General features: G+C 42.9%; 1 protein-coding gene across 1 annotated transcript in view; it reads right to left on the bottom strand.

Annotated features, from left to right (window-relative positions):
- The window catches only part of EEPD1 (endonuclease/exonuclease/phosphatase family domain containing 1), a 188,791-nt gene extending 174,341 nt beyond the window's left edge, over positions 1–14,450 (bottom strand). Inside the window, exon 1 of the mRNA XM_077269235.1 lies at positions 13,330–14,450. Within this exon, the coding sequence (XP_077125350.1) occupies positions 13,330–14,195 (866 nt within the window). The 5' untranslated portion in view covers positions 14,196–14,450. The remainder of the gene's footprint in view (positions 1–13,329) is intronic.
- Between the last annotated feature and the right edge of the window lie 256 nt (positions 14,451–14,706).

Below are 14,706 nucleotides of genomic sequence, written 5' to 3'. Positions count from 1 at the left end.
TTTTTCCCTCTTTTTTCTGTAGTAATTACCATAATTGGGTTATTTATCTGTATGTTTTAAATGTATTAATAAATATACTGCTTTTACTGTTCTATACTCGTTGGTGTTTTTGTACTCCATGTTCTCTAGTTTTGGCTATTAGTCTTTGTAGAGTCAGTATGTAATGGACTGGGGATTTATATCTGGCAGAATTTCAAAGCAAGTGCTGTCAATCATAAGGGGATGTGCAGAGGATGGTAATTTAGAGGGAGGAACGGTGCGCTAAGTCAAGGATGCACCGAAGCCCCCTAACATGTAATAAAATTGTTTTGATACAAAACATAATTAGTAAAATCTACAATACAAATATGATTTTATAGAGTCTAAGTTCCCTATATGAATAGATAGTTCAATTTGAATTTTGGGTGTGACAGATTCCCTTTAAATTGCAAAATTTGACTTTATCAGATTACCATCAGTAAAGAAAACTAAAACTGAGGCTACAATATTTTTGTGCTATATATATTTGTGATCGTTTTTTAAGCATTTAATATACAGTATGTCCTGACATGGCTCCCGAACAGGCTTTCAGATTGCCGAGTGCTTTTCTCCTCCTTTGCATACAAACAAGGCTCGCCATTGTTCTGTACTCTGATTCCACAGATTCCAAACAGAGAGACAGTCACTGGCCGCTCTTCCAGAGCCGGTCATTGCTCTAATACCATAATATGGCTGCAAGTCCTACAGCGCATGACATCCTAATTACATTATTATGGGGTATTATGGATAATATGGTTTTCAGTTCGAATTCTTTCATTTTGGCTCCAGACAAAAGTTGTCAATAAGTGGTGATTTACTAATAACGTCCCTCAAAACAATTTTAAAGGAAATCTATAGGAGGACAGCATAAAGTAGTGATAAAGATCCTGATTTAAGTGCTTTATTACTTACTTTCTTGCAGCCGGTTCATGATTCAGTTATTTGCTGCAGCATTGGAGTTCTCTTCACTATGTGTATGCGCGGACGCGTCTGCTATATTCATGGTCCGTGGCTCCCCACGCCCGCCAATGACTGTCCATGGTATAGGAAAAGGAAGCTGTTAATCAGTGATGGTGTTAGCTGCGCCTCATGAATACGCAGACTCCAGGCTACAGGAAAAAAATCAGAGGTCTTATCTAAATGGCTATACGAAACAGGTACGCAATATAGACATGGCATCAGGGTCCGTGTCACTAATAGGCAAAGTTCCCGTCAGTCACTAGGATACTCTGTCCCGAAAAAGAGTTTTCCGTGAGATGAAAATGTGAAAATCTGCTATAAAATGAAGTGGTTTTTTTAGAGATAACGTCTGATCGAGTACCTTTAGGTCAGTTTTGTTATTTTTCTCGGTATCTGATATCTGTGTCAGGAGCTTCTGCACTTTCAGGATTTGACAATTATTTCCCACACAGCCCCAATATACATTTCCAACAGTGCATTGCTCCCGCTTCCCTTCCACCTCCCATCTCCTTCAGAACCTATCAGTTTAGATCTAGGTTATCTTTGCAGTCTTTTCCTACATAGTTGGGGCATCCACACCACCAGCTCTGCAGGGCACTGCAGCACAGCCCCATTTACTTGAGGCAGTGCTGGGCTTCCATGTGCAGCGGGTGGCCGGACGCTACAGCGGACCGTAACCTGTAAACTAGCGCAAGATCCTCTTAATTCTCATGATTATTACAGAACGCAGCAGTCAGACCTTCACTGATTAGAAAGTTACTATGTTCTCTAGTGATATGTCCTCACTTTCTCCCCCCAAAAACTAAAATGTATCTGTATTGGTATATCCAGAGCAAGAAACCAGGAAAGTAAATAAGTAAATAGGTAAAGATCATTTACAGAAATACTTGGTCTAGATCAGTGGTGCAAAACCTGTAGCTCAGTGACCACATTTTGCCTGGTATGCCATTCTGTGTGCCCACCCGCCAACCAGCTGGTAACAGAAATGCTTGCCTGTGTTTGGCTGTTTGCATGTAGTTTACATAACAGAGAAAAGTGGGGTAGCACATAGTCATGTGTCTCCCATACATTTTAGGAGAACTGAGTCCCTTTACCCCCATTTCTTACTCCAGAAAGATGTATATGTGCTTTACCGGTGTGTTCACCTATGCTTGTAGCTCTCTACATTGCAGTCTATGGCATTTAAGTTTACAATGGGGAGAGCCACATTCACGCATGGCCTTCCCCTCTCCTAAGTGCTCACTGTGGGTATGGTATTATTCCCATAGGTGCAGGTTCCACTTTACGGATTACCATCTATTAGGCATTTCTAGCATATAATTTAGGTATTCCAGAAATGTCTCACATGGTAATAACCACGCTTTCATTCTTTGTTATATACCCAACTGATGACTGCTGATTGGATTTATTGAACGCTGACTTCTGATAAGGAGTTAGTGATACCGTAGGGATTGGGAAAAATAAGAGCAGACATATGCAATGCTCTCATAATGTTTGTGGCTTTTGAGCATTCAATATTTAGACTGAATTAATGATAACAATAAACCTTCAATTTATATACAGTCATGGCCGAAAGTGTTGCCACCCTTGAAGTTGTTCCAATGAATGATGTATTTCTTCCAGAAAATTATTGCAATTACACATGCATTGTTATACACATTTATTTCCTTTGTGTGTATTGGAGTAACACAAAATACACAGGAAAAAATGACAAATTGGGCATAATTTCAGACAAAACCCCCCAAAATAGGCTGGACAAAATTGTTGGCACCCTCAATTTAATATTTGCATCATTTAAAGAACCTCCAAAATTCTATGACAGTGAAGGGTAGGAGGAATCCATGCACTTTCTCTTCGCCCAATCAGACATTATTAAGAGTTATCCACCCAGGTTCATATAGGATTTCCCTTACACGTCACTTTAGGGAAATCAGCGATGAGACTACATTATCTGTGGATGATGCCATGAATAAGTGTATACTGCTTGGAGTTATTACCCTCTATCCTTATGTATATACTGACACCAGACATTCAGAAACCAAAACAGGCGGAGGGAAAGTTTAGCAGCTCCGTGGCACGCTATTTACTGAATTAGATTGGAGGGTTACATTTCAGGTCATTCACAGGTTGTAAGTCTTATATTGCACTGTCAAATCTAATATAAGGCGTGTAGGAAAATACACAGCCCGCAAACAATATACTAGGCAAGCTGGTGATGAAAATGACGAGTCCAGATGGCCTTTCTACCCCAGATAGTAAATTAAAGATCCCACCACTTTAGCAATTACATTTCTATATTAACCTCTTAGGTGCTACACATTATTTTTATTTTGGGCTTTTGATTTATACAGTTTTTGTCTTTTTTGGAGGGGAGGAAGGGACGTGACAAACAAAACATTAATTCAGGCATTTTAATTTTTATTACTTTTTGGCATTAGCCTCATGAGATAATGGTTTCATTAGTTTGTACAATTATGGACACAAAGATTCCAAATTTAAACATTTTTTTAGTTTTTTGATTTTGCTATTTGCATTATACAAAAAGGAAAGTGATTTAAATGTTTAGAACTTATACACTATTTTTTACATTCACATTTTTTATTAGTCTTATGCTGCATTACTGTATACTGTGAGACTGTCATAAGAAGCAGCAGTCCTCCCCAAACTCCTGATGATGAGTTTTCTCATAAGAGGATAGCTACATAATACAGCACTAGTTGGTATACTGTTCGTAACTTAACCTAAATGCCGCTCTCACAAACAACGGTGGCATCTAAGAGGTTGAACGGTTGTGATCTGAGCTAGCTTCGATTCCAGCAGTTACTTTTGGGTGCTGGCTACATTACGCAGTTGAGATCCACGCTGTATACTCGGAGTGCACATGTACGTTGGTTGTCTTTAGTGGAGGTAGAATGCTTCAGTTCTCTAATATTACAACTTTCTGGAACAATGAAATAATACCATGGAAACCTTCAAAAGGAACCTGAAGACCCACCTCTTCTGAAAAGCCTACAGCCTGCAGTAACCACCAAACCGCTGCACGACCAGCTCTACCCACACCTACTGTATCCTCACCCATCCCCGTAGACTGTGAGCCCTCGCGGGCAGGGTCCTCTCTCCTACTGTACCAGTCAGTGACTTGTATTGTCTAAGATTACTGTACTTGTTTTTATTATGTATACCCCTCCTCACATGTAAAGAGCCTTAGAATAAATGGAGCTATCTACTATATAATTGTCTAAGGGTCACTTCCGTCTGTCTGTCTGTCTTTCTGTCTGCCTGTCACGGATATTCATTGGTCGCGGCCTCTGTCTGTCATTGAAATCCAAGTCGCTTATTGGTCGCGGCAAAACGGCCACGACCAATCAGCGAACGGCACAGTCCGGCGGCAAATGGCCGCTCCTTCCTCCCCGCAGTCAGTGCCCGCTCCATAATCCCCTCCAGTCAGCGCTCATACAGGGTTAATGGCAGCGGTAACGGACCACGTTATGCCGCAGTGTAGTGCACTCCGTTACCGCTGCTATTAACCCTGTGTGACCAACTTTTTACTATTGATGCTGCCTATGCGGCATCAATAGTTAAAAGATCTAATGTTAAAAATAATAAAAAAAATAAAAAATCATTATATACTCACCGTCCGTCGGCCCCTCGGATCCCGAACCGGCCATTCCCGCTCCTCGCGACGCTCCGGTGACCGCTCCATGCATTGCGGTCTCGCGAGATGATGACGTAGCGGTCTCGCGAGACCGCTATGTCATCATCTCGCGTGACCGCAATGCACTCTTGGGACCGGAGCACACGAGGAGCGTCAGTAACCACTTCGCCTGCATCCGGGGCCAACGGAAGGTGAGTATATAACTATTTGTTATTTTAATTCTTTTTTTTTTTAACAGGGATATGATGCCCACATTGCTATATACTGCGTGGGCTGTGCAATATAATACGTGGGCTGTGCAATATAATACGTGGGCTGTGCAATATACTACGTGGGCTGTGCAATATAATACGTGGGCTGTGCAATGTACTACGTGGGCTGTGCAATGTACTATGTGGGCTGTGCAATATACTACGTGGGCTGTGCAAAATAATACGTGGGCTGTGCAAAGTACTACATGGGCTGTGCAATATAATACGTGGGCTGTGCAATATAATACGTGGGCTGTGCTATATGCTACGTGGGCTGTGCTATATACTACGTGGCCTGTGTTATGTACTACGTGGCTGTGCAATATAATACGTGGGTTGTGCAATATAATACGTAGGCTGTGCTATATACTACGTGGGCTGTGCAATATACTACGTGGGCTGTGCAATATATGTGGGCTGTGCAATAGAATACGTGGGCTTTGCAATAGAATACGTGGGCTTTGCAATAGAATACATGGGCTGTTCAATATACTACGTGGGCTGTGCAATGTACTACGTGGGCTGTGCAATGTACTGTCTGGGCTGTGCAATGTACTACGTGGGCTGTGCAATGTACTGCGTGGGCTGTGCAATGTACTGCGTGGGCTGTGCAATGTACTGTGTGGGCTGTGCAATGTACTGCATGGGCCGTGCAATATACTACGTGGGCTGTGCAATATACTACGTGGGCTGTGCAATATACTACGTGGTCTGTGCAATATACTGCGTGGGCTGTGCTATATACTACGTGGGCTGTGCTATATACTACGTGGGCTGTGCAATATACTACGTGGGCTGTGCAATACATTGCGTGGGCTGTGCTATATACTACGTGGGCTGTGCAATATACTACATGGGCTGTGTTATACACTACGTGGCCTGTGTTATACACTATGTGGGCTGTATTATACACTATGTGGCCTGTGTTATACACTACGTGGGCTGTGTTATACACTATGTGGGCTGTGTTATACACTACGTGGCCTGTGTTATATACTGCGTGCGTGGGCTGTTATATACTACGTGAGCTGTGTTATATGCTACGTGGGTTGTTATACACTCTGTTGGCTGTGCTATATACTACGTGGCTGTGCTATATACTCCGTGGGCTGTGTTATATACTACGTGGCTGTGCTATATACTCCGTGGGCTGTGCTATATACTCCGTGGGCTGTGCTATATACTACGTGGCTGTGCAATATACTACGTGGATGTGCTATTTACTACGTGGGCTGTTATATACTACATGGCCGGCCGCGAACAATCAGCGACAGGCGCAGTCCGGACTCGAATTGGCGCGGGATTTGAACCACGCTTTGCTAATTGGTCGCGGCCGGCCGAATCCTGTGTATTCAATGTATTATTCTAAAATCTTCATAAATAACCTACATACATATTCTAGAATACCCAATGTGTTAGAATCGGGCTACCATCTAGTAATAAATAATAATAATAATAATAGTTAGGCCCCCATGTATCATAAGATAGTCTCCCATGTCCTCAAAAGATATGACACAGCAAGGACGATGCAAAGCCCTAGAAGCACTCTGCATCACACTACTACATCAGTAGTAGGCCTAACAACCATACGAGGCCCAGCGTGCATAGGTCTCACCTCCACTCATAGCCGGGCTGCAGGTACTAATAACTATGGATGATGAATGGAGCAAAAACAAATGAAATCAGATCTTTGGAAGAGCAAGACAATGTTTTATTCTTTTACTGTGCTTTCACCTTGTTTCTAATCCCTGTACTGTAAAACCACATGTGCATTAATCCTGTGCTGAGATATCACATTGTGAATGATGTTTGTATCATGAATCAGCTCTTTTCACTGTATCATTATCGTGGTACATTATTCCTGTACTGTGATATACGGTGTGCATTATTCCTGTACTGTGATATACGGTGTGCATTATTCCTGTACTGTGATATACGGTGTGCATTATTCCTGTACTGTGATATACGGTGTGCATTATTCCACTACTGTCCTATACAGTGTGCATTATTCCTGTAATGTGATATACGGTGTGCATTATTCCACTACTGTGATATACGGTGTGCATTATTCCTGTACTGTGATATACGGTGTGCATTACTCCACTACTGTGATATACGGTGTGCATTATTCCTGTACTGTGATATACGGTGTGCATTATTCCTGTACTGTGATATACGGTGTGCATTACTCCACTACTGTGATATACGGTGTGCATTATTCCTGTACTGTGATATACGGTGTGCATTATTCCTGTACTGTGATATACGGTGTGCATTATTCCTGTACTGTGATATACGGTGTGCATTACTCCACTACTGTGATATACGGTGTGCATTATTCCACTACTGTGATATACGGTGTGCATTATTCCTGTACTGTGATATACGGTGTGCATTATTCCTGTACTGTGATATACGGTGTGCATTATTCCTGTACTGTGATATACGGTGTGCATTATTCCTGTACTGTGATATACGGTGTGCATTATTCCACTACTGTGATATAAAGTGTGCATTATTCCTGTAATGTGATATACGGTGTGCATTATTCCTGTACTGTGATATACTGTGTGCATTATTCCTGTACTGTGATATACGGTGTGCATTATTCCACTACTGTGATATAAAGTGTGCATTATTCCTGTAATGTGATATACGGTGTGCATTATTCCACTACTGTGATATACGGTGTGCATTATTCCTGTACTGTGATATACGGTGTGCATTATTCCACTACTGTGATATACGGTGTGCATTATTCCTGTACTGTGATATACGGTGTGCATTATTCCACTACTGTGATATACGGTGTGCATTATTCCACTACTGTGATATAAAGTGTGCATTATTCCTGTACTGTGATATACGGTGTGCATTATTCCACTACTGTGATATAAAGTGTGCATTATTCCTGTACTGTGATATACGGTGTACATTATTCCTGTACTGTGATATACGGTGTGCATTATTCCTGTATTGTGATATACGGTGTGCATTATTCCACTACTGTGATATACGGTGTGCATTATTCCTGTACTGTGATATACGGTGTGCATTATTCCACTACTGTGATATAAAGTGTGCATTATTCCTGTAATGTGATATACGGTGTACATTATTCCTGTACTGTGATATACGGTGTGCATTATTCCTGTACTGTGATATACGGTGTGCATTATTCCACTACTGTGATATAAAGTGTGCATTATTCCTGTAATGTGATATACGGTGTGCATTATTCCTGTACTGTGATATACGGTGTACATTATTCCTGTACTGTGATATACGGTGTGCATTATTCCTGTATTGTGATATACGGTGTGCATTATTCCACTACTGTGATATACGGTGTGCATTATTCCTGTACTGTGATATACGGTGTGCATTATTCCACTACTGTGATATAAAGTGTGCATTATTCCTGTACTGTGATATACTGTGTGCATTATTCCTGTACTGTGATATACGGTGTGCATTATTCCACTACTGTGATATAAAGTGTGCATTATTCCTGTACTGTGATATACGGTGTACATTATTCCTGTACTGTGATATACGGTGTGCATTATTCCTGTATTGTGATATACGGTGTGCATTATTCCACTACTGTGATATACGGTGTGCATTATTCCTGTACTGTGATATACGGTGTGCATTATTCCACTACTGTGATATAAAGTGTGCATTATTCCTGTAATGTGATATACGGTGTGCATTATTCCACTACTGTGATATACGGTGTGCATTATTCCTGTACTGTGATATACGGTGTGCATTATTCCACTACTGTGATATACGGTGTGCATTATTCCACTACTGTGATATACGGTGTGCATTATTCCTGTACTGTGATATATGGTGTGCATTACTCCACTACTGTGATATACGGTGTGCATTATTCCACTACTGTGATATACGGTGTGCATTATTTCTGTAATGCGATATACGGTGTGCATTATTCCTGTACTGTGATATACGGTGTGCATTATTCCTGTACTGTGATATACGGTGTGCATTATTCCACTACTGTGATATAAAGTGTGCATTATTCCTGTAATGTGATATACGGTGTGCATTATTCCTGTACTGTGATATACTGTGTGCATTATTCCTGTACTGTGATATACGGTGTGCATTATTCCACTACTGTGATATAAAGTGTGCATTATTCCTGTAATGTGATATACGGTGTGCATTATTCCACTACTGTGATATACGGTGTGCATTATTCCTGTACTGTGATATACGGTGTGCATTATTCCACTACTGTGATATAAAGTGTGCATTATTCCTGTAATGTGATATACGGTGTGCATTATTCCTGTACTGTGATATACTGTGTGCATTATTCCTGTACTGTGATATACGGTGTGCATTATTCCACTACTGTGATATAAAGTGTGCATTATTCCTGTAATGTGATATACGGTGTGCATTATTCCACTACTGTGATATACGGTGTGCATTATTCCTGTACTGTGATATACGGTGTGCATTATTCCACTACTGTGATATACGGTGTGCATTATTCCTGTACTGTGATATACGGTGTGCATTATTCCACTACTGTGATATACGGTGTGCATTATTCCTGTACTGTGATATACGGTGTGCATTATTCCACTACTGTGATATACGGTGTGCATTATTCCTGTACTGTGATATACGGTGTGCATTATTCCTGTACTGTGATATACGGTGTGCATTATTCCACTACTGTGATATACGGTGTGCATTATTTCTGTACTGTGATATACAGTGTGCATTACTCCACTACTGTGATATACGGTGTGCATTATTCCTGTACTGTGATATAAGGTGTGCATTATTCCACTACTGTGACATCACTGATTTCTTAGCTGTGAGTTTGCATAGTTAATTATTCCAGTTCTCATGCTATCCCTATTTGCATTCGGTATATGCAGTGACTTCAACATGTGCATTATACTTGTACGGTGTCATCACTATGTGCATTGTTCTTCGGCATTAGGAAAAGACACGTGGCACAGTCTGGAAACCAAGTTAATGAATCGCTCTCTTCAAAGTTTTTATCCTCTTAATATATTGCAATCACCATATTATATAGCAGTGTGTACTAACAATTGCTCATTTTGCCTTTCTACCCAGATAATTCTTCTCTACGACTTCACATTTAAAAAATGACTTGCTGAAGTCTTCTAAACTCTATGTAGAAACAGGAGGTCTCTTTTCCTGCATGGGGCATCATTAAAACTACAATTATACCTCACTGAAAGTCCATGAATGGGGTCAGGAGCAGAGCAACTGGATCAGGAGTTGAAGAGGGGGAAAAGAGACTTCCTCTTTCTACATAGAGCTTCGAAGGATTCAGCTAGTCCGTGTTTAATCACGTGATGTCATAGACCTAATGGTAAAGAGAGGAATTAACTGGGTAGAAAGGCAAAATGAGCAATTGTAGACGTCCATTAGGTGAACAATTAGTTGGCAGACAGCTATGTCTCCTGACTTCCCTGTAAACATATATGTACAACTTGGCAAAAAGCAGGTTTACACAATAGGGCCAGGGCTTTCACTACAATAGTGCACTAGTTTTATTCTTTGCATTTCCGCATTCAAATTCATCACATCCTCTTATATGAGAATGACTGATATAATATATCAATATGTGTCCATCAGCTTGGACAAAAGTACATTCACGTGACTATTGTGCCTAAACCAACACTTGGTGCTAGAGTACCCACCACATCTTTTTTCTGGAGGAACATAGAATTCTTGTTTATAGAGATTGCTGTTGACTTTGCTTACAAGCAGAAGTCTGGGGTGGCCAACAAATGTTTCATTGCAGGAAAAGGGGAACAGGATAGATTTCTAATAACCCAGTACAAATATTTCCTCCTTCCTATGTTCGACGTCGTCAGAAGTCTACATTACAGATGTCTACCACCTTTACCTCCTGTTTCCTACATTATAAGGGCTGTATGTCTTCTCCTATAACGCAATTACTAGTAAATATCTCAGTAATAGTGGGTCCAAAGGACCAGCAAAAATAGCCCCTTTTCAGAGCTAATCACTTGCCACTAGGAAAGGAAAAGGATGGACCGACACATCCATATAAAAGTCTTTATTCCATTAGATTAAAAATACTCATGAAAATAGTAGAAAGAATCTCACTCTGGCGCAATTTGGGCGCCATCGTCCTTAGTCATAGACTCTACGGACTTAGGGCAATAACGCCAGGAACGCTCCAGAATGAGTTTTTATCTACCGCTTCCATGAGGATTATTAATGTAATGGAATAAGATTTCCATATGGAAGTGTGGATCCATCCTTTCTTGCGCACTGTTGGTCAGCGGTTGGGATGGACACTGTATGAGCAGGCTCTTCTATAACAACACGGTGAGGTTATGTTTTACTTGAACTTTTCTTTTGACACTTGCCATTAGGATCTATTTGTATGGGCCGATTCACAATACGTCCTGATGACACGCTGTGAGTGTACAATGATAACAAGGTTTACAATGTAAATACAAGTGGAGGTCACATGTTATGTAGAGGTGAAGTGCGGCCCTCGGGGTGATTTCTCTGGTGGGTCCAGTATAACACGGGGTGTGTTTATGAAAATCAGAGTGATACACACAAGACAAGAGTTTTGATAATGAGCTACTTCCATTTTAAAGGGAACCTGTCAGCTGATACATGCTGCCCAAACCTGTTACTAGTCACCTGCACGGCTCGGTCCCTGGCGGTGAGTACAGTACGCTTTTCTTTTCAGAGTAAAACATCCAGGTTTGTGATCGCACAACCAGGAGATGCTACATTCTGCCCACGGTTTGGTCAGCATGTAACAGCTGCCAGGTCCCTTTAACACCAGTAAAGAAAGCTTACAGTAACTATACGGCTGATCAGTGACCAAGCACAATAGAGTCTACATTACTAGGTTTAACAATGCATCTGCCATTGACAAAAAGCCACTATTTGTCTGGATAGACAAAGACGTAACAATCCAGGCACTGGATATTTATGCTTCTGTTTATTTATCATGTTATTTACAAAAACTAAGAATCTATAAAGTCAACACTGGATGAACAATAAGAAGCGGCTGGAACACTGGAGACATAACACAGTCTGGCCATACATAAGGTTCCCCAATGCCTGACTTACTACAGTAAAGGCACAAAGGTAGCGGCTATTACTAGGATGCCTCTGTATACAAACATGATACTATGTCAGTCTCTATCTGATGGGGTCTGTAAAGTCCTGCTCATATCTGCGATGGAGACCTCATTACAGATCCAGCCAAAAATACGGGATAAAATACCGCAACGTGCTGCACTGCTTTATGAGGGCACCGTGATGGGAACCTAGCGGACCTCATCTTAGTCAGTAGGGTGCACGGGGTGCTGCTGGTGTGGACACATCTGGCACTTCCATTAATATCATTCTGCTTTCATGACGGAGCAGGACAATGGAATTAACAGATGCAGGTGTGAACAGCCCCTTACCTGCTGTACCTCAATGGTCTCCTATATACTGTAGTGCTTACACTGTTAGGTGTCAGGTTGAGAATGTCCCTGATCCGCAGGCAGAATGTTATATACTGATCAGATCGATAAACATTTTTCTGTGGGAAAAGTATCAATAAAACTTGTACTTTATTCATTGAAAATCCCTGGTGTCTGTATGCAGGAGTCCAGTGGGCGGTCCTGCTAGTGACTGACACCCTGTATGACTCTCCATTCAGAGATAGCTGTCAATCACAAGTAGGACCGCCCACCGGACTCATATGCAAAACCATGGACTTTATTGAATATACTACAAGTTTACTGAATCTTTTCCTACAAAATACAGATATTATCCTGCTCAGCGTCTCCATTTCTATACGGTGCTGAGGCTGGACTGCATGTCCAATGTGACAGGTTTCCCTTAAATAGATTTTAAAGGAACAGTGAACCAAGTCCACCTTCTCAACAGTCCCACCTGTAGCATACTGAAATACAGTTGTATAGACTTTTCTAAGCAATAATTAAATTATACAGCAAATTCAGGCACATCAGAGCTGCCATTTACACCTGGAGTGGGTCATTTATTCCACCTCGCCAACCATGTAATCACAGGTCCACTGCTGCTCGGGGTTACAGCCTTACAGTAACATTCCAGATTTATTGTAACATGTAAAACAATATTAAAGTAAAAAGCTGCTGGTAATTCCACTACTGATAACTTGGAGATATATGACGTCTCGGAATATGAAGTTACGGGATCCAGTGAGCAGCGTCTATGTTTCTAGGAAAATCTAGGAGGTTTCCGACAAGACGTATATTTATTTCTATGCAGCAGATGATGGTGACATGCTTTCCCTAATCCCCCAGAAAATGGGGTCAGAGACATTTACATAACTCCATGGGGTCGCTTAGAGAAAGGAGACTTATAACACGACCTATAAAACATGAACCCTCTGCAACTTACCAATTCTCCAAAATGGTCATGCATACCACCTCCCTCACACCCGGATTGCCGGCCTTGTCCAGGCTACAGTTCTGGAGATTCCATGTAGCCAACCTAAGCACAGGCTTCCCTTCCCTAACCCCACCAAAGACTTCCACAGCAGGTCTGGTGGAGATAAGCTGGGTTGGTCCTCCAGGTGGGAAGTCCAGGTCTTCACTCTGTAAGCTTAGAGAGGTCGGACTAGGATGAGGTTTGGCCATGAAGTGTAAGCCTCCATTAGTGTGTGTGGATGGCGGCCTGGACCTCTGGACGTAGACTTGGGGCCTAACTTTATCCAGAAATGATATGGTAACGGAGTCCACCTTGGCCAAGTCCTCAATGCTTTTCAAGGGGCCATTCTGAGTGCGATAGTGGACGATGTCCTGAGCCATCTCCTCAGATACCCCTCTGAGGGTCATCAGCTGGGCAGCTGTTGCCGTGTTGATGTTGATCCTGGTGGCAGACAGGTGCCCACCATGGTGCCCATACTCCATGTCCTTCCTTAAAGAGCTGGGTGAGTGCTGGGCAGAGCCACTCTTACTGCTCACACAGATCTCAAACTTCACCTGCTCCAGTTTGGCAGCCCCCACCCCACTGACCAGCGCTAGGTCCTCCACTTTCTTGAAGCCCCCGATATACTCCCTGTACTCCACGATGTTCTGCGCCACCTGCCTGGTCACCCCGGGCAGGGTCATCAGCTCCTCCTCGGTGGCAGTGTTGATGTTCAGCCTCTCCTGACTCACCAGGATGTTGCTGAAGTTACAGGCTGCGCTGAACTTGCGGTTCTTCTGACACAGGTCGGAGGGGTCCTTAGGGATGGAGCGATGACAGCCGAGGTTCCCCCCCATCCTGCGATCCAGAGCTGACCAGGTCCTGCAGTCGGGACGGTGCCGATCCCCTGATCCGAGGAGCTACATGCAGATGCGCAGTGTATGGGAGAGCGGAGGGGCTGCAGCAGCGGCGACACCGGGAGCCATGTGCAGTGATGTCCTGATGACGGAGTCCCCGTATAACGGTGCTGTTCCCCGCAGATGTGGAGGAGAGCCCCGGAGCAGCATCCCCGGCACAGACCTCTGCGCTCCGTCCTCACAGCTGCAGCCGTACTAGTGCTGGACACGCCTCCCTGCGCTGGCCCCTCCCACTGCCCGGCTCCCGCCCCGCCCTTACCTCAGCCGCTCCTGTGTCTGCACTCAGCACTGACTGTCCCCGCTCCGTCCTGTGCACAATGTGCGCCCGCCGCTCCTGTACCGCGCTCCGCAGAGCAGTCACCGGGCGCCGCCGTCATGTCTGCCTCCCCTCACAGTATATGTAGTATGTGTGTATACTTTGCACCAGCAGAGGAGGGGGGAGGGGTCTGGG

Source organism: Ranitomeya variabilis, chromosome 6, assembly GCF_051348905.1.
Source record: "Ranitomeya variabilis isolate aRanVar5 chromosome 6, aRanVar5.hap1, whole genome shotgun sequence".
Taxonomy (NCBI): Eukaryota; Metazoa; Chordata; class Amphibia; order Anura; family Dendrobatidae; genus Ranitomeya; species Ranitomeya variabilis.
The sequence above is the reverse complement of the archived record's forward strand: the minus strand, read 5'-3'. Positions and strand labels throughout refer to the sequence as shown.